The following is an 18,925-nucleotide window of genomic DNA, read 5'->3' on the forward strand; positions in this document are numbered from 1 at the left end:
GGTATGGCTACCACATCACCAAGAACTCCTACTTTATCTGCCATGATCAGGACACTATTCGTAAGCTGTTTGAGCGGCTGAGGAACTTCAGTGGACCCAACTCCTACCCTAAGGAGTGTGGAGGCATTTCTGTCTCTGCTGTGCGAGACCTGACCACAGGCTTTGACAGTAACCAGCCCAACAACATAGCTGTGAGCTCCAACTTCTCACTAAAAATCACAGTTTCAAAGCACTCGTTGCATTGAAGAGTTTCGTCAGACATAAAACTGTATCTTCCCTTGTTCCTTCCAAAAGACTTACTTTGTAATTAATATGTTGTGGGTTGTCTATATCTATAGGCCTTTTTTAAAGTATAAAAGTAAATTATAAAGATAGTTAATATACTTTATAGTTTCCTGAAATAACCATATTGATACTCTATTTCACAATTGTATTTGCGTTTTACTTTTGCATTTTGTGAAATGTGCCAAACAGCACCACCCTTTCTTCTGTCCCACTGCGTCACCTTTCTGTCTGCCCTAATACACAAACTCACCGTCTCTCTTCCATGACTACAATGTGATCTAACCAGTTACATTAGTCAGTTACATAAACTCTCTGTTATTGGGAAGATATGGTATGGTTAGGATAGCTACTTAAGTAATTGGCTAACATTGGTAGCCTAGTTGTAGTAAAATTCGGAATGTAAGGGTTGTGAGCGTTCTTTGCCTCAAAACAGCATGACTTATCCTTTTCAGTAGACATGCACTTTCAGGAGCTCCCGTGTTTGTTTTGGCTGTCAGTATCCCAAAAGACTATAGACTATAAGACTAATATCTGATATTCTAAAGTCTTATTCAAAAGATGACTTACACTAGAAGGTTGCCATCTCTGCCCTCTCAGCAATTACCTTAGACCACCCTTAAGCCCTCTGGTCAAATCTCTGATCAAGCATGTGCCTTTATCAAATGTTTTGTTTTGTCATCCTTCTCTTTCTGTCAGGTTCTGCCCACCAGTAAGAGTAGCCAGATGATCACCTTCACATTTGCTAATGGAGGAGTGGCCACCATGCGCACCAGCGGAACTGAACCGAAGATCAAATACTACACAGAGCTGTGTGCTGCACCAGGGAACAGGTAACATGCATAGCTGCAGATCAAATACTACACAGAGCTGTGTGCTGCACCAGGGAACAGGTAACATGCATAGCTGCAGATCAAATACTACACAGAGCTGTGTGCTGCACCAGGGAACAGGTAACATGCATAGCTGCAGATCAAATACTACACAGAGCTGTGTGCTGCACCAGGGAACAGGTAACATACAGAGATGTAGAGATAAGACTGTGGAGTTTTTTCAAGATAAACTCTGTCTTGCTGTCCAAGCATGTGAGCAAAGGTGGTTGCAGCCTGGGGAAGAAAAATCAAAACAATGAACTCTGCCATGATAAATATAATATATTATAATATAATATATTGCTCAAATATAGGTTAAACACATTTTCACCATTTTGCTTCTTTTCTGTTATTTTCAGTGATGTGATAGAACTAAAAGCGGAGCTGGACAGACTTGTTGATGCCATTGTTGATAACCTCTTCCAGCCCAAGAAAAACAACCTGATCCCGCAGCCACAGTGAGAGAACAGGAGAGAGCCAATCACAAAGGACCATAACACTGAGAACATTGCCCTGCCACTCTGCTACATTCATACCACTCGCAATCAAAAGATTTTCTTTAAATCATCCATTATTGTTGAAATCACCAATTTTGAGAGTATTTTCAACACACTAAATATATATTACATTATTGACATTGTTATTTATTAATAATCTAATGAGTTGTAATGATGCTGGATTTTCTATGAATAATTATCTAATTACTGTGACTTAAGTCTTAAAGCAGCCGACAGAGCCTTTGACCTTTACACTGTCATTGCATAAGGGATCAGTTCTTAATGACTTCATGTAAAATCGCTGCTCTGAACCACCATACAAACATGTTTGTATGAGCAGTCTCTTGGGCATGAACATGATTGATGTGCCAGTAGGTATAATTCTAGTTTATGGTTGTGTAGTACCTGTATTCATGAAGGTATACACATCAATTCAGGATTTCGTAACCTGCCAACTGATAATGAATGGTTGATGTAGACACGCTTTTAGTTTGCTTTTGTTTTGCAGTTTGATAAATTATCTCAGGCAGAATTTCCATTTAATCACCAGCAGAATTCCAGCATTCTTGTGTTGTTATGTGCTGTTTTATTTATGGAGTGTTTTTAAATTCATGGCACCATAAGTAATATCACATGATGCATTCCAGACATATGTACATGCATTTCACGAGAAGCTTAGCGTATGAACAGATTTCAAATCAAAGCCATTCCATATACTCCCAAGAATTTAAAATTCCTGTCTAAACTCGTGAAAATTGGCCATCCCAAATTCCAAGTAGCCGAAGTCTGTAGCTACTCATGTAGGTAACCCTGTGGATGGAAACTGATTTTCTAGAAAGGGTCGAGACATTTTTATTGACGAATATAATTGAGGACAATATATTCCTTGATAATATTCGCATAATATTCTTTGAGGACGAGACTAATGCTGCCGCCTAGTGGCGATTTTATTCATGTGCAATCACCAACAGGTGCAAGATCAGTACTGTATGCATTGAGCCCTTGGCTACTTGCCCCAATTAAGTCAATTTCATTCCTTGCGGTGTCTGATTCCCAAACGAAGAACTAGGTGTTCTGACCTGAAACAAGCATTGGCTACTAAAAGAAAATGATTGTGAAACAAATGACAAAAATAATAGCTTATTTTAGTCGTTTAAGACTTGATCTGCCCTCTTCAGAAAAATGCTGCCTATAGGCTAATAAACACATAATTATTAACCAGAAGGCCTACTGTTTTTTTCCCCTCAATTTGTTATGAGTTCGATTACAGAAATTTTGCGATAATCTAATGTAAGACTACAAGTCCGGATAAAAAAAATTATAGGACAATTTACTGGACGATAAGCAGTGTAGTTACACCAGCTCAAGGCCATGTGCAGAAAATCTGTATGCCCAAGCCATCTATTGAAAGCCTTCTCCCATTGCCTCGAGTTATTTTTATTCTGCCAACCCGAGTGAGTCGCTACCCATGTGTTGTGTTTGGGGAGGGGAGGGCGTGGAGAACGTAATTTTGAAGTAGCCGTATAGGCTCTGAAGGAGCATTCGCGTGCCCTTGAACTCCCACACCTGCTCCATGGCGCAAGAGGGACAGCAAAACAAAAAGACTACTAAAGAAAAAGGTAGGCTACGGGAGCTTTATTATCTTTTGGAAATATATCTGAAGCTGAAGAAACTATCCCTTTCTAAGGATAGTATGATCCCAGATAAACTAGAGCATTTACAGATAGCCCATTTACAGATTATTGCCTCACAAGAAAAACTACTACAGATCGCGCAATTCTTCTTCACAGTTTTAAACTCATAAATTAGATAAATACCGGTTGATATTTATGACATCAAAAGCAACACAACTTTAATTTGGATGACAACATGGTGATGCACTTTTTTACATATTACTGTAGCTGTAAAAACATTCATTTTGATAATAAAAACAATGCGTGCATTCTTAAACAACGTTTGTTGGTGTTCATTACATATCTTCAGTGGATTTAGAGCTACTTTGTTAAAAGCATTTAGCTCTTAAAGACAGCTCAGATGATATATATTATATTATAGAAATTATGAACAGAAAATAATAGGCATATTGGTTTAATGAGGTTACAGAAAGAGTTCCTCTGAAATAAAAAAAAATGTTAAAAAAAGTGTTTACACTGTGTGTGTGTGTGTGTGTGTGTGTGTGTGTGTGCCTATATGTAGGTTTGCTCTTCCTGCAGACCCTGACAGCATGTTGATAGCGTAGAACAGGCACTTCATCTGGTGTCCTGACCTGAGGGACGTATGAACCAAAATAAATGTGGCCCACGTAGTCCAAGATGCCCTTCCTAACCTACACATGACCCCATGTGCCTCAAGCAGACTGCTGCTGTAGTCATGTTTTCACCTTTACATGCTTTTAGATTAAATGTAGGCCTTCTGATGTGAGTACATTTCTAACTTGTGTCCCTGTTTGGACTCGCAGGTTGTTATAGACATGCTAACAGTTATCTTATGAGCTGAGAAGTCATGGAGGGAATTTGCTTCAAAGTCTACAAGCAGAACAATTCGTCCCGTGTTGTCTCTGCGTTGACCCAGGTGAGACTGGAATAAAATGGTGCTCGTCCATCTTTAGGAAAATTTGGCATTGCCCATTTCTATCTTTTTTTCATAAAATAAGTCACTTATTTAGGATGAGATGGAATACCACCAGACACAAGAAATGTGATTTAGATCTGTAAGATTGGGTTTCAATTTGATGCTCAAAAGCGTCATTGCTGTTTTCAATCAAATATATCTTGAGTCTTAGGTTTGAAAAGTTAGATGGCATCCTGTATAGTTGATAGAGATGCCATATCACCTTCTCCTTATTAGCTTACATTACATTTAGTCATTTAGCAGACGCTTTTATCCAAAGCGACTTACATATGTGCGACTTACAATGTATACACATTTTACATTTACACTGATGGCACACTGCACATCAGGAGCAATTAGGGGTTCAGTGTCTTGCTCAAGGACGCTTCGACAGGGAATCGAACAAGCAACCTTCTGATTACTAAACAACTTCTTTACCTCCTGTACCACTGTCGCCCCGCTACAAGTTACCTGCAGTCAGTTCCTTGCAGGTTTGTTATGATTGTTATATCCAAACATGAATGAATTTGCTGTGGGAATTCTCAAAATTGTGGTTAAAATTGCTGTGATTTTGAGTTAAGTAATGCATGACTTTGCATTTGTTGTGGCAATAGAAAAATTGCAACCCACAATAACAATTGTGGGAAATACTTGAATTCCGTACTACAGTGATTGGGTATGTTAAGATTCACGGAGCTATGTCTGTCTCTTTGTCTGCACAGGTTGAGACTGAAGATGCAGAAGAAGTCCAGTACCACCTGTGCCTGGTCGGCTCACTCCCTGTCCACCCTCTCACCACCATGTCCATGTTGCCTTGGATCCTAGCTGAAATAAGGAAGCCACAGCCTGCAGAGAGAGATCGGTCAACATGTCCAGGATCCCCAGGATCACCAATGATGGACCAACCAGTTGTGCTCCACATAACCGCTACCTCCGTACGGTGTGTTCTTGACATGGCAGGCCCCGGCAAACCATGGGACCCACTGCAGCATGCAGTCCTGTGGCAGCACCAACCACATCAAATCACTAAGCTGATCCACAACAGCCAGGATCCCAGTTACTTCTGCTGCCTTGCGAGACAGGAGGCGCGTGCTGCCTGCTATGTCTTCCACTGTGAAGACCATCTTAAGGTGAGGAGAATGAGGAGGGAGGGGAAAGGAAAATGTATTTGAAATTCTTTTTTTTTTTTTTGTCGAAGTTGTGTTTTGGAGCTTCAATTTATGAATGGAAGAAACACCCCACAATCTGGATAAATGAAACAGAATTTACAACCCTTCTTTACTTTCACAAAAAGTAATGCAATGTGTTGCAGTAACTTCTGGTAGAGCTGTCAAAAGAGGGGTAGTGCTTGTGTGCGGTTGGATGTGACCTCCATAGTATTTGTTGTGTGTGCAGAGTCATGGTTCAGAGATCTTAGATTAGAATGCAATGACGTGTGGGCATCATAATAAACACAGCTTCAGCTGTGTGCGTGTGCGTGTGGTTTGTATCGCAGCTGGAGTGAAACTGGAGTATCATGTTTATTTCTTTTATTTAGCATGTGATCTTTTGGATCACAGCATGGCATTGTAGGTATTTCAAGACTTTATTTTAACCAGAATTAGAGATTGAGTCGTGCCTGTGACATTCTGTCCAGTGTATAACATGCATGCAGTGTTCCGTTAACATAAGGTTTACAGTAAACCAAGTTTTTGGTTTATCCTCTTTGTGTGGTGTGAATGTCAACTCTAAGATCTTGTGTTTGCACATCTTGTCACCCTGTTTTTTTATTTGGATTCTAATACAGACATCATTTTTGTCCAGGCCAGTTTCATTAGTTTTTTTTTTTTTAATTATTCTGTGGAACCACAATTCAAAAGCAATGTCGAATTTTCATTAGTTCAGTGACCATTGTGTTTTTTTCTTCCTTTAACGGAAGGGTACCAACAATTTTGTCTACATGTAGTTATTAATACACAGGTATAGAGGTATAGAGTAAGAGGTATGGTTAAGAGTGTGTCTGGGTATGAACTGCCAAGCCAAGAGGAGTCAAGGTTAAACAAGGTTTATTCCAAAACTGAAGTTCACCACGTGTTTATTTAGTGTTCAGACTTGTTCATGCTTTCAAGGTAATAGTGGCTTTAAAATTCCATTTAGTTATCTGGTCATTTGTTCTGCATCAGTTCGTATGGTTTACTCATCTGTCACACAAATTAGTAATTTTGCAGATCCCTTTGACAGACGTAAGACCGCAAATACAATGAAAGAAAAGTCTATTTGTGTGCGTGCATGGTGATGTGTCAGTCAAGTTTGTTCCCGTTTCAGGCATTTTCTGCCTTTTGTTAGACAGAGCCATACCTCTAGTGAAACAAGAAGCGGTTTACAGTCAATTCTTTATCAAAGGTTATTTTTACTCTTGGCAGTTAGGTTTTTGAAACCTGTATAAATCCTTTATAATCGTTTGGCTGCATGTGGTCATGTATCATAGCATTATGGCTGTTGTTATAAAGGTTTGGTGGACAGCTCATATCTTTGATTGTGAAATAAATGTAGTGCTAGCATAATATCTGCAGACAAAACTAAAGCAATCTGGCAATTGCGGTGCTTTGCCTACAGCAAATTTTGTCGGTGGTTATAAAGGTACACATGTTTGATGGCAGATCGTAGTGACACAGGGTTATGATTAGCCTACATAGCTTTTTCACTATATAGGATATCACTTGGTGGAACTGTCAAGAGTTTTTCTTTGCTCTTTCATGAGCACATTTAGAACAGATTGTTAATCATATTACATTAAATATATAACTATATTTAATTATATTTAATATAATTTTTCATGTATATGTTTTGCCTCTATATACTGTATTTTCAAACAGGGAAGAAAGCCCTGTCTTTGCATTTTAATTTGATAAAAGTGCTTGTGACATCTCACATGTGGCTTTGACTTAAAACTGAACTTCTAGCCCACTTAGTAGAAAATACCAATATATATCTCGTAGTATCAGTATTCTGCCTAAAAATACAGGAATATGAAATTTGGTCCATATCACCCAGCCCTACTTTACAGGGCTTCATCCTTGCTAGGCTTTCTTAATGACAAAGGAATTTGAATGACACAAAGTAACTGGAAATAAGGACAATCAGATCTTATTTCTATAAAACCTGCTTCATTACTTGTTGTTAATGACATAACAAAGCTGCAACTGATGGCCTACATTATCACCACCTGCAACCAACGGCACCACAGATCTACAGTTGCAGAGTTGAGGAGATTGCTTACTTCCACTTTCCACTAGATGATGCTAGAAAAAGAATCCAGTTAGGCTTTGGTAAAGGTATAGTGTTGTCAGAATGGGGGATTTGAGCTCAGAACTCTTCTCGATCTGTAAATCAGCTTACATGTAAGGTGATGAAGCAATTATAAAGGTCCTGTGTTCAATTTAAATTAAATTAGTAATATGTGTCTGATTGAAAGGAAGGCCATATAGATAGTATGGGTTGAATAAAAAGATGAAATGTGAAATAATGTGATCAAATAAAAGCACAACACAGTGAAACTAGGTGTACCACATAGCGGTGTATAATATGACCGCTGCATAAAGTGAGGGAATAAGCAAGACTTAAATTAAATAGATATTTTCCATTCTAAGAAAAGTGTGTAATGTTGAATGATTACATTTCTGGCAACAATAGACTTAAAAGTGTGTTGTCAAAGTGAAAGTTCAAGGAACTATTGTTTGTGGAGGTGGCGTCTGTACACTGATAGGGTGTGAAGCGGTACCTGTGAGTTACGTTCTGCCGTTTTGTGACCTGTCTGGTTAATATGAGGATGAGTGTGACTTTATAACAGATACATTCTTGTGCTAAATTTAAGGATTTTGTCAAATTGACATGCATAAATAAGCAATATGAGCTTCATTGTATAACTATACTTGCCATTTATTTACAAAGTTGCATGCATGTCTAAATAAAATGTAGGATTATTAGTTGAGGGCAAGAATATGTTTGAAAACAGTACTAAATGTAGAGTAAATGCTACATATAGGCCTACAAGTATCGACAGGACAGGGATGTACACAATACACAACAAGTATAGTCATCGGGGTCCGAGCAGCGATCATCAGGGTCCAAGCAAAAAGTAGCGAAAGGTTGAATGATTTGACCAAGGTGAAAGAGCACCATTTCAATTTTGTAAATGTTTTGTAAAGTTTTAAAGACAAAATTCTTTTTTAATTGCTTATTTTCCCATTGGAAATGAATGGAGTAAATAATATGCCCCTTATGGCCATCATAAACATAAAGTAGGCTTACACAGAACTCACAAGAAAACAAGCTAACTCCATAACTGCTAAACTAAGTTAGCCAGTTGATTATATTTAGACTTGCAGCACAAGCCAGATATGAAATTACACTTGTATGTGGTGTCGTTTTGGTTTGTAATTGAACAGTCCATACTAGTCTCATAACAACCAACTCGGAGTGGAGTAGCTATGATTTCTGAATCATCGATATTCTCTGCTAGTCCTCATCAAAATAAGTAGCGTTCTGTCCTCCGTGGATGCACAGAACAATAAGATCAATTTTGTCAGGAACCTCGAATCCAACCTATCACACCGGCGTGATAATAGTGTTGCCATATACCTTAAAGACTTTTCCTTCCAATTAATACACTGACAAATACAATTACTGAGGTACTGAAAAGTACCTAAAATAAGTGAAATGTTCAGGTATACACCTCTCTCTGTCACAGCACCCACCTGTTAGGCTGATACCCTAAGAGCAGGTGGGCACAAATGATCAAGAAAAAAGTTATTTTACTTGCAGAAATGAGACAGTTCAACCAAGGCACATATGTCCAGGGACAAAATGGCAAACTAAAAACTTAAAAACTAAAGATACTACAAACTCTACAAAACACACAAAATGTTACTCACAGAGTGACTTCCTCAGGACTGAGTGAAGTCACAGTACAACCATTTTTTAAGTTTTTAAGTACAGATAATTGGTCAGGTGACAATAACCAGGTGTGCTAGCTAAGTATCCATTAAATAGAAAGTTCCAGGCTTAATCCCCAGTGGCTCCATCTAGTTGTAACAGGTGGAACTAACCATAGGAAAAAGTTACATTAAATGTATTATTTAATTAGTTTAGAACAATTATGTCACACTGAAACACTTCCCGCCCTGCTCATGACAATACTCTAACAGACACACCTGTCCTACTCACCGGTGAGTTCGTCTAACTGAAAAGGGCACAATAACCAGAACACAAAATACCAATGCCCCGTGCCAACATACACTGAATCCACTGTGTGTTAATGACCCTAGCAACATACGGTATGTACACAAATGCAATATACTCCAAGTCAAGTTTAACACTCTTACTCCTAATTAAATGCAAAGACATTCAATTACATCATTCAAACCCATAACAGAAGTTCGTTTTGCACAATAAACATATTTCACAATCAAAGTCCAATGTTTTCCACATTCAGTATGATGTTCACTGCAGTTCACTGTTTTGCACGTTCAGTTCAAAATGGTCGAGCCACGGTCCTCAAAGTGTATTGAACTGTTCCCAAATCGGACATTACCGTCCCGGACACTTTGCTGCTCGTTGACAATGTGGAGTCACATGTGGCAGGGTAATACTCACGAACCACACCATCTGTCAGTGGCGTGGGAGAGGGAGGGAGAGAGGGCAAGTGAGCTGCGGGCACATCAAGGGCCCTGTAGTGGCGAACGGCTAGCTGTCCAAGTTCCCTGGCCTGGTGAAGTCTCCGACGTTGGCGACGAGCTTGTTTCTAAATGTTTAACACTTCACTAACTAGCGAGGACATTCCGCCTCACACTACAACGTGCTATACTTTTTGACAGCGACACCGGGTGATCTTCAGTGCTGGTGGTGTAGACTCCTTCTTCACTCCAACCGTAATTATTCCGTAACACGGACACTAACAAACTTAATAAACTTAGAGCTAAACTTACAATTAACTGACTTATCTTCCTGTTATTCACTCACAATAACGTGGGAGCTCTACGGGCGCCGCCATCTTCTCTCTCGTCATTCTCCGTCTCCCGCTTGTCCCGCCCCCTCCTCTCTCTCCATTAGCCAGTGCACCACCTTTCCAGGCACTGATTGGCTGAACCTACGGCCAAGTTCTGTGGTGCTATATGTTGTGGAACTTATGATTGACGTCCCAACGTAATCGCAGGGGCGGCATACAGAAATATGTCCACACTCTGGGTGTACCCCTACATAGTGATAGGTAAAGGGGACAGCCCAAGATCCCAAAACCTCACAGGGCTCACCTCCCTAGGAATTTCTCCTGACGTTTTGTCTTGGACGGTCTGGATGTCTCTGATGAAAATCCTGTTTCAGCCCTAGGTCCAGGACGTCTCTGTCTGGGACCCAAGACCGTTCCTTGGGACCATACCCTTCCCAGTCAATGAAATACTGTAGTGCTCCCCGAACTAGGCGAGCCAGTACCATACCTACAATTCCACACACAGGGATAGATCCCAGGCAGAAAGCCAACGCCTCTGACCAAGCCGTAGGGGGGGAAACAGGTCGGCGTCGGTTGATGTCGATAAGGTGCATTGCACAGAATGAATGGAGACCATCAACTTATTTTGAACATATTGAGGCCACGTCAAACATGAGACCATCTCTAAAAACATTTGTGTTTCCTCGCTCATAGGTCCTCTGTCCTCATCTCCTCTATAGTCATGGGAATACCTCGACCGGCAATGCCTGTGACAATTACAATCATTTTGAAAAATGGGGGGGGAAATGGGTGGGACCAAGGTGGGACAAGGAAGAGTTTTGCCCCATGTAAGTGAATAGGAGTACATAACTTTTTGATGAGCTCTTACAAAATGGTTAAGTGCTTTATGGTCATATATTTAGCTGGGTTAGCTGTAAAAGATTGCCAGTCACAACACATCAGCAAATCAGATCTAATTGTGGAGTCACATAACGTGGTTACGTGCTTTCAGCTTGTGCCCAAAATTTTTTTCTAAGTGTGATGTCATGAAGGACGTTTTATTTCCATAATAGAGTGTGGAAGTCGACCGGAAGTTTGTAGTTTTTAGTGTTAGCATTTTAACAATTCCTGGTTCCACAGAAAAAAATCCCTATGGAAATATGAATGGGTTCTCGCAAAATCGGTAAAAATAAGGTGAGAAGCATTTAGCTCTTACCAGAGGGACAGCAACAATTTTAGAGATGGGTCTAAAGTGTATATGGAGACAACAGGCATTTTATTGTGCAGAATCAAATGTGTGGTCTCTCAAGCAGCTCTTTAACCACCATGGGCATTCTTTTCCAAAACCGCATTCAATCTCTCATAGGGATTTTCTATTTTAAACCAGAACTGGCAAAAATGCTAATCCGCCATAAACAAAAGGACGTGGGTCATTCTCACACTCTATTAGTTTAGGGCCTAGGAAAGAAAAAAGCTGAAAATTCTGAGATGGTCATGGAAATATTCTTAGGCTGCGGTCGGATAATCCTATCAACTTTTCCAAACCTCTTTTCCTTGACCTCGATGGAACATCATGAGGTGAAGGAAAGATGTTAAGTAGAATTCAGAAGGACTTAGGAAAAGACAACCGCAGTGCCAAGAGAATCCAACTGCACTTACACTGGGCTACTAATCATGTGAAGGCAGATGTTATTGACATGGGTCATCTTGATTGGATGTTGATTGGGTTGTTGTTGCTGCCGCAAGGAATTGTGGGGCCGTGCTATCTCCTTTCCTTTTGTAAAGAATGATCCAAGTGTATCCTGCTCTGTGATATGAAAGGAAGCATTGAAGCACCTTTCATAAGTATTAAGAGAATTCAACCAACTCTTATCATGGCTGCCACTTACTTCTGGGTCATTTCACTCAGTTTGGAACCTTCCTAAGCAAAAAAGACCTAGATCTAAAAAAGATCTAATGAGGCCATAGAATTTCACATGGAATGACCACTATAGTAATTTAGTGAATAATCAATAATGTCTGTTACTATTTAAAGGTTTATTATTTCCTATTGGTCTGGATCTAGCTTTAGGGTTTTCTTTGAGGGAATTATGTTTACCATGGGGGGTAGAGGGGTATCGAAAAGTTTAATTCACCTAGGCCTACTTCAACCAACATTTCCACCACTCCCGACTTCCCTCTTCTGATCCCTCTCATGCACAGTTTGGCTGCGTCTCACATGCTATTGGATGAGGAACAGCGGGTCACTGAAACTTAGTGCTCGAGGATCTGAATGGCATGGGAGGAGACAGAAAAGTGTTTGAATTTACAATTGAATGCAAACTAAACGGTGGACATCGCTCTTGAGGAAATGTCCCTAACAGAAGGGATGAAAGCTCGGCTCCTAAGGTTTAATTTACGGCGCAAAGATGTCAAAATAGAGCAACAAGCCGTGAGTATCTAACGTTAGCCTACTTCTGTCGGGCGGTTCCATTCTGTTTTAGGGCTAATTTAGGGCTAACTTAGCTACTGTATTAAGTTATGCTAGGTAGCTAATATTAACATGTTTTCGAAAATAAGGCCAACTTACGCTAAGTAAGTTTAGGAACAGTGTTGATTCATTGTGTGTCATCCTTGTCATACAGATGTGAACATTGTTTTCCAGTTTCATTGTCACATTGCTGTCAGAACCCAGAGCTTGTTGGCCGACTTCATGCTAACGATTCAAAGCAATCTAACTTTAGCGAAATGTCAGCCAAAATTAACGGGGTAACTATTGGAATTTTTGGAAGTTAGCCTATCTTATGAGGACACAGATTTCAACAATTTAGCTAATGCAACTACGCGTTTTCAAGGTAAAAGATAGCGACGATATCAGAACTACACTCTCTAACGACATAATTGATGTTATGGAAAATTAGCGAGAAGTGTTTATATTGGACAGTCAGTGGGATAATATTAAGCAGCCCTTGATTAGAGTCTGAGCCAAGTTATGAGCGAAGTCTAAGTCTGTTCATTGCTGAATTGTTCCTACCTTGGGTGAAGAAGTCTATGGAGCCGTGTGTTGCCTTTTCACTCTCTAGCCAAGGTGTACGCAGATAATTTTCAGTTAACGTTCGGCCCTTAAATCAGAACATAAATGAATGCAGTCTTGCAGCATCTGCCTCTTACCATGTCTGATTCTTAAAAGCAAAAAAGTCCAGAAGTTAGACGGTACAATTCAGACGCCTTCGTGTTAATGATCCTTTTGATCTATTTTGATTGTAACAAGTTATATCAATCTGTTTGTAATGTAGGTTGCTGGATGTGTTTTTAGAATGAAAGATTCTGTAAACTGTAGCACGACATGTAAGATTCCATGTAAAACTTGGGTAGGCTACCATAGGTGCCAACCATAATCGGCAAGTAGGAAGTCTTTTTTTTTTTAAATACAGCCACACCATATTGAAATTTTAGTTACAAGTTGCAGAGCAGAACAATTCTGTGTTGCACTGGAGGGTGACACTGCTCTCCACTTGCTACAGTCACATTCAGGGCCAGACCTGGTATGAGTCTATGGTTATGTTCAGACTGCAGGCTAAATGTCCCAGATGTTTTTTTTGCTCATGTGACTCAGATATGTTTTTTTCATAACAGTGTGGACAGCACAAATCACATGGAATCTTTTGGAACTTTTCCATTCTGATTTGATCCACTTCCATATGTGGTCCTAAATCAGATTCAGGTCTGATTTTTTGCAAAGCGACCGTAAGTCTGAACAGTCAAATTGGAATTCATGCGACTTTTACGTCACTCTAGATTTCATTCACGACATTCATCACAATTCTGCGCTGGCAGGAGTCATTCAGTGAACACAAGCATGGAAGACCGCTGTGATGAGGGCAGTTAGTGGAGAGACAGTGAGGTGTTAGACGTCATTGCTCCACAAAAAGCCATCATTAAAAATGAGTCTTTCTCCTCATGCTAGACGTTGTTATCATCTGCTCAAAATGTGCTGGCTTCCATTGCACATCAACGTATAGCCTACGTAGAACTGTAAACGCTGACCTCAGAGAAATGTGTTTACTTCCGTACGATGTGAACATAGCCAATAATGTCATGTGACCGTAGCCAAAGAGAAGGGGTCAGACTATGTGTATCACCAGCAGTCATGTCCCCCCTCTCTCCCCACCCCTGGTTGCCTCTGTTTTCTTGCTGCTTCTGCCCAGCCTGACATTATAAGCATTCCTCTGTGTGACAAATATCATGTTCTATAACTTGACATTACTCACTGTTGAGGTGTTTTTGTCCATACAATGCTGTGTGCAGCCTCTGTAAAAAGTTGTGAAGTCATAGTGTAATCATGAGACTTGTGTGTGAGAGAGAGAGAGAGATTAGAAGAGGATGTGAGGGGGGGGGGGGGGGGGGGGGGGGGGGGGGTGGCCTCTTGAATTTCGGAAGCTTATTGTTGGAAGCAGTATTTCACATGAAGGTTAAAAAAAAACCTCTCTTCAGCATTCAGTCATTTCAAATATTTGTTTTCATAATGTTTAGTTGTGTTTTTCTTGTCCTTTTCCTGTCTTGATGAAAAAAGCACTTATTTTAAAGCTCAAGTTTTGCTTTTTACCGTGACGTGTAATTCAAACACGGGTAATGGGTATGGAGATGGATACATAGTTGTCTCTTTTTAATTGAATGGCATCATAGACATAGCTTTCTGCCTCATAGCTCTGCTTATGCTCATAGTGGTAACCCTATGAGCGCACTGTAAACCCAAGTTATTCTGCAACTAGCCGTTTGATTGCTGGCTACTCTCTCCATTTCTATCCACTATCAATCTTGTATCCTTGAGTGTATGCTGCATAAATGGATCTGCTTGATTCTCACTTCGGCCCCACTTCTCCCTTCTGTTTCGTCAAAACTTTTTGTTGCACAAATGAGCAGCTGGAGCTAGAACTTCCAGTAATCATTGGAAAGTCCTGCCATTTCCTTTGATAGGTGATTCATTTGGAGGCAATGAGTACTCCGTGAGTTATTCAACCAGGAAGAAGGGTGTGAATGTTGAAGTGAATTGTGTCCGTCAGTCTCTAAGGGTGGATATTGTTTTAGTTATAGTTCCATCTAGATCTGTGCTGTTTTGGGAAACAGTTTTGTTCACATTGTTGCAGAGAGCACCAACTAACAATGGAAAGTAGCCTACTTTTCTTTGTTTCATCTATCATTAAAGCTGCAATACAGTAAATTGAGAACTGCTTGATTTGGTTAGAGTTTGTATTGCTAAATGAATTTGCAATAGTAATCTTGTAATTGTGAATAATATTTTTTGTCATAATCATGTAGCCCTTTTGGCCGCAGTTTAGTCAAGGCTACATTGACTATGAAAAGCTTATCTTGATGGTACCACAGCAGGTCAGTGTTTGGGCTTGGCCAGTATTTACACACTTAGGCCTACTGGGTATTGGAAGTAGGACATTTTGATGACATCATAGACCGAAGCCCACAGGTCAGGCTCAGATTTCCAGAAAGAGGGAAGAGATGAAGCTATTTAGCACAGAAATATCTAAATGGCCAAAGAGTGAATGGAGCCTTGATGTATGCCTACACAGTATTGAGACATGCATCCATTCTTCAGACTAAGGTGAGAGTGTCTGGGAGAAAGTGACTTGTGACTTGTACTTGAAACAATGAATTTGATTGTTTAAGATGGTCTTAACCATAGCTGTAATCACATGCTACTTTTTAATGTGGAATAAAGGTTCACTGGGTTTCCACAGTGCATAACTTGTTGTCAAAATGTCCCCAAAGCCCCTTTGTACTGTAAATCATTCTGGTTTTTCTTTTCTTTTTTTAAGCAGGGAGGTATCACTAAAGCAGTCAGGTGCATGGGGGTAGGGGGTGCTCTCTCAGCCTTTATCTCTTCTGAAATGACGTGACTGGTACCGGTATGACTGGACACAAATGTTAACAGGCCTCTAATGATTTTTATTTGATTACATTGGGCTATCAAAGATTTCAAAGAAAGCATTTAAGTATTTGGCACTTTCGCCCCAAAACGACTTACAAAGCATTTGATAAAAATGTTCATGCATACTACAACAAAATGTGTATAACAATATAAGATATCAGTTATTATAACAATTATTACAATAATAGTAATAATAATAAAATAATAATAATAATTAGAACTATACCAAAACTATGATTAAATACAATTTGACTGTACCAAATAAACTAGCAGGACACATGCTTTTAAAATAGCTGAGTTTGTAGAGACTTGAAAAGAGTCTCCACTGCAGTCTATGGCGATGGAGTGAAGTGGTCAAGAGTAGGAGTGAAGTGGTCAAGAGGAGGAGAGAAGTGCTCAAGAGGAGGAGAGAAGTGGTCAAGAGGAGGAGTGAAGTGGTCAAGAGTAGGAGTGAAGTGGTCAAGAGGAGGAGAGAAGTGCTCAAGAGGAGGAGAGAAGTGCTCAAGGGGAGGAGAGAAGTGGTCAAGAGGAGGAGAGAAGTGGTCAAGAGGAGGAGAGAAGTGGTCAAGAGGAGGAGAGAAGTGGTCAAGAGTAGGAGTGAAGTGGTCAAGAGTAGGAGTGAAGTGCTCAAGAGTAGGAGTGAAGTGCTCAAGAGGAGAGAAGTGCTCAAGAGGAGGAGTGAAGTGGTCAAGAGGAGGAGAGAAGTGCTCAAGAGGAGGAGAGAAGTGCTCAAGAGGAGGAGTGAAGTGGTCAAGAGTAGGAGTGAAGTGCTCAAGAGTAGGAGTGAAGTGCTCAAGAGGAGGAGTGAAGTGGTCAAGAGTAGGAGTGAAGTGCTCAAGAGTAGGAGTGAAGTGCTCAAGAGGAGAGAAGTGCTCAAGAGGAGGAGTGAAGTGGTCAAGAGTAGGAGAGAAGTGCTCAAGAGGAGGAGAGAAGTGCTCAAGAGGAGGAGAGAAGTGCTCAAGAGGAGGAGAGAAGTGGTCAAGAGGAGGAGAGAAGTGCTCAAGAGGAGGAGAGAAGTGCTCAAGAGGAGGAGTGAAGTGGTCAAGAGGAGGAGAGAAGTGCTCAAGAGGAGGAGAGAAGTTGAATGATTTTGACTGTAAATAGACTGTTGCCTATCCGGTGGCTGTCTCTATTGGCGGGAGTAAGAGATTTCAATTTAATTCTAGCAGCTACAGGGAGACGGTGAAGGTTCACTTGCAGAGGAGTTACGTGCCCTTTTTTGCTGACACATGCAGGCAGGCACACTAGAGTAACACTGCAATAGTCTAGTCTAGAGGTAATCAGGGCCTGCACAAGGAGGTGTGTAGCATGTGGTGTGAGACGTCCGATGTTCAGAATATTATAGAGGTGTGTAGCGTGTTGTGTGAGAGAGGTCCGATGTTCAGAATATTATAGAGGTGTGTAGCATGTTGTGTGAGAGAGGTCCGATGTTCAGAATATTATAGAGGTGTGTAGCATGTGGTGTGAGAGGTCCAATGTTCAGAATATTATAGAGGGTGAACCAACAAGACCTCGAGACAGAAGCCACATGCCCAGAGAAATTATATTGTCATCCTGGAGCAGTTATATTGTCATCCTGGGGCAGTTGTTGCCTGTCATCTCTGCTCCATTTAGCTATGCAATAAATCTCATCTGCTTCAGCGTGTCTTTGTGATCTCTCACATTTGACATAGCCTAGGCCTAGGTATCTATTTGTTTCACCTGGCTGTGTGTGTAGGCTTATAGGTTTTCTTTGGCTAACTTCACTCAAGGCTGTCAAATTGTTAGTGTCTTCCCAGCCATTAATGGACGCCCCCCCCCCCCCCCCCCCCCTATAAATCAGCATAATATCCAGGTCTGAATTAATGCTAAACTGCAGTACAGTATTCTAAAACAAACAACATTCACAGATATTTATAGCATATTAGGTTATAAATCTGTTCAATCACTGTGTGGCCTGTTTATTTACATGACTTTGTGTGTCTGTTATACGTAAAGTCATGCGACCCGAGAACTTCCGCACAACATTTTACCATTTTTTCCTGTTGTGGACTAAGGCACCAAACCACAGCATGACCAGAACCAGAAAGGGATATGATGAACTATCTAGCAGAGTACACCATACCTTTAGTCCAACTTGACAGGCTTAAGGTCATTTACATTGCAAGGTTAAGCACTGGCTCAACTATCATTAAAGGTACAGTCTGTGATTCTGGCAAAAGGTTGTTGATATTTTAGGTCAATAGCCAATCTAGGAAAAAGCCAACCATGGTGCTAAGAGAATCTGACTGCACTTACACCAGGCTACTTAATTATTTGATAGTAAATGTTATTGACGTGGGTCTTTTAAAAATTGTTGCCCCAATAAATTGTGGGACAGCATTATCTTTTCCTTTCGTAAAAGATGGTCCAATGTACCCTATGCTAAAGGAGATAAGAAGGGAAGCATTGAAGCATATTTCCTAAGCATTTAGAGAATTTGCCTAGCTCTAATCATGGCTGTCAGTTAAATACTTCTGGGTAATTTCACTCGGTTAAGAACCCTCCTAAGCAAAACAGACTGCAGCCCAGACGTTGCTAATGGCTCACTGAAATGTTACTAAAGATTGCTATTGGCTCACTGAAATGTTACTAAAGGTTGCTAGAAGTCATCATATCTAGTTTGCATACGTCACACATCACGTAATGGCCCTGGAATGTCTTTGTGGCCCTCTACCCCCCACAGGTTATCTTGCCACATCATGACCCAATAGCGAATCACTGAATTACCATGCCCTTATCATATGAATAGCTGTCA

General features: G+C 40.4%; 2 protein-coding genes across 4 annotated transcripts in view; both read left to right on the plus strand.

The window, feature by feature from the left end:
• The window catches only part of pgm2 (phosphoglucomutase 2), a 13,887-nt gene extending 10,283 nt beyond the window's left edge, over positions 1 to 3,604 (plus strand). Inside the window, exons 11-13 of the mRNA XM_031560276.2 lie at positions 2 to 191; positions 982 to 1,115; positions 1,514 to 3,604. Of these exons, the coding sequence (XP_031416136.1) occupies positions 2 to 191; positions 982 to 1,115; positions 1,514 to 1,616 (427 nt within the window). The 3' untranslated portion in view covers positions 1,617 to 3,604. The remainder of the gene's footprint in view (position 1; positions 192 to 981; positions 1,116 to 1,513) is intronic.
• Positions 3,605 to 12,234: 8,630 nt separating this feature from the next.
• The window catches only part of tbc1d1 (TBC1 (tre-2/USP6, BUB2, cdc16) domain family, member 1), a 49,233-nt gene continuing 42,542 nt past the window's right edge, over positions 12,235 to 18,925 (plus strand). Inside the window, exon 1 of one of the 3 annotated variants that reach the window (XM_031560273.2) lies at positions 12,235 to 12,657. In XM_031560273.2, coding sequence (XP_031416133.1) covers positions 12,577 to 12,657 — 81 coding nt within the window. In that variant the 5' untranslated portion in view covers positions 12,235 to 12,576. The remainder of the gene's footprint in view (positions 12,658 to 18,925) is intronic. The other 2 variants (XM_031560274.2, XM_031560275.2) reach the window with 2 other exon arrangements.

This window comes from Clupea harengus, chromosome 22, assembly GCF_900700415.2.
Source record: "Clupea harengus chromosome 22, Ch_v2.0.2, whole genome shotgun sequence".
Classification (NCBI taxonomy): Eukaryota; Metazoa; Chordata; class Actinopteri; order Clupeiformes; family Clupeidae; genus Clupea; species Clupea harengus.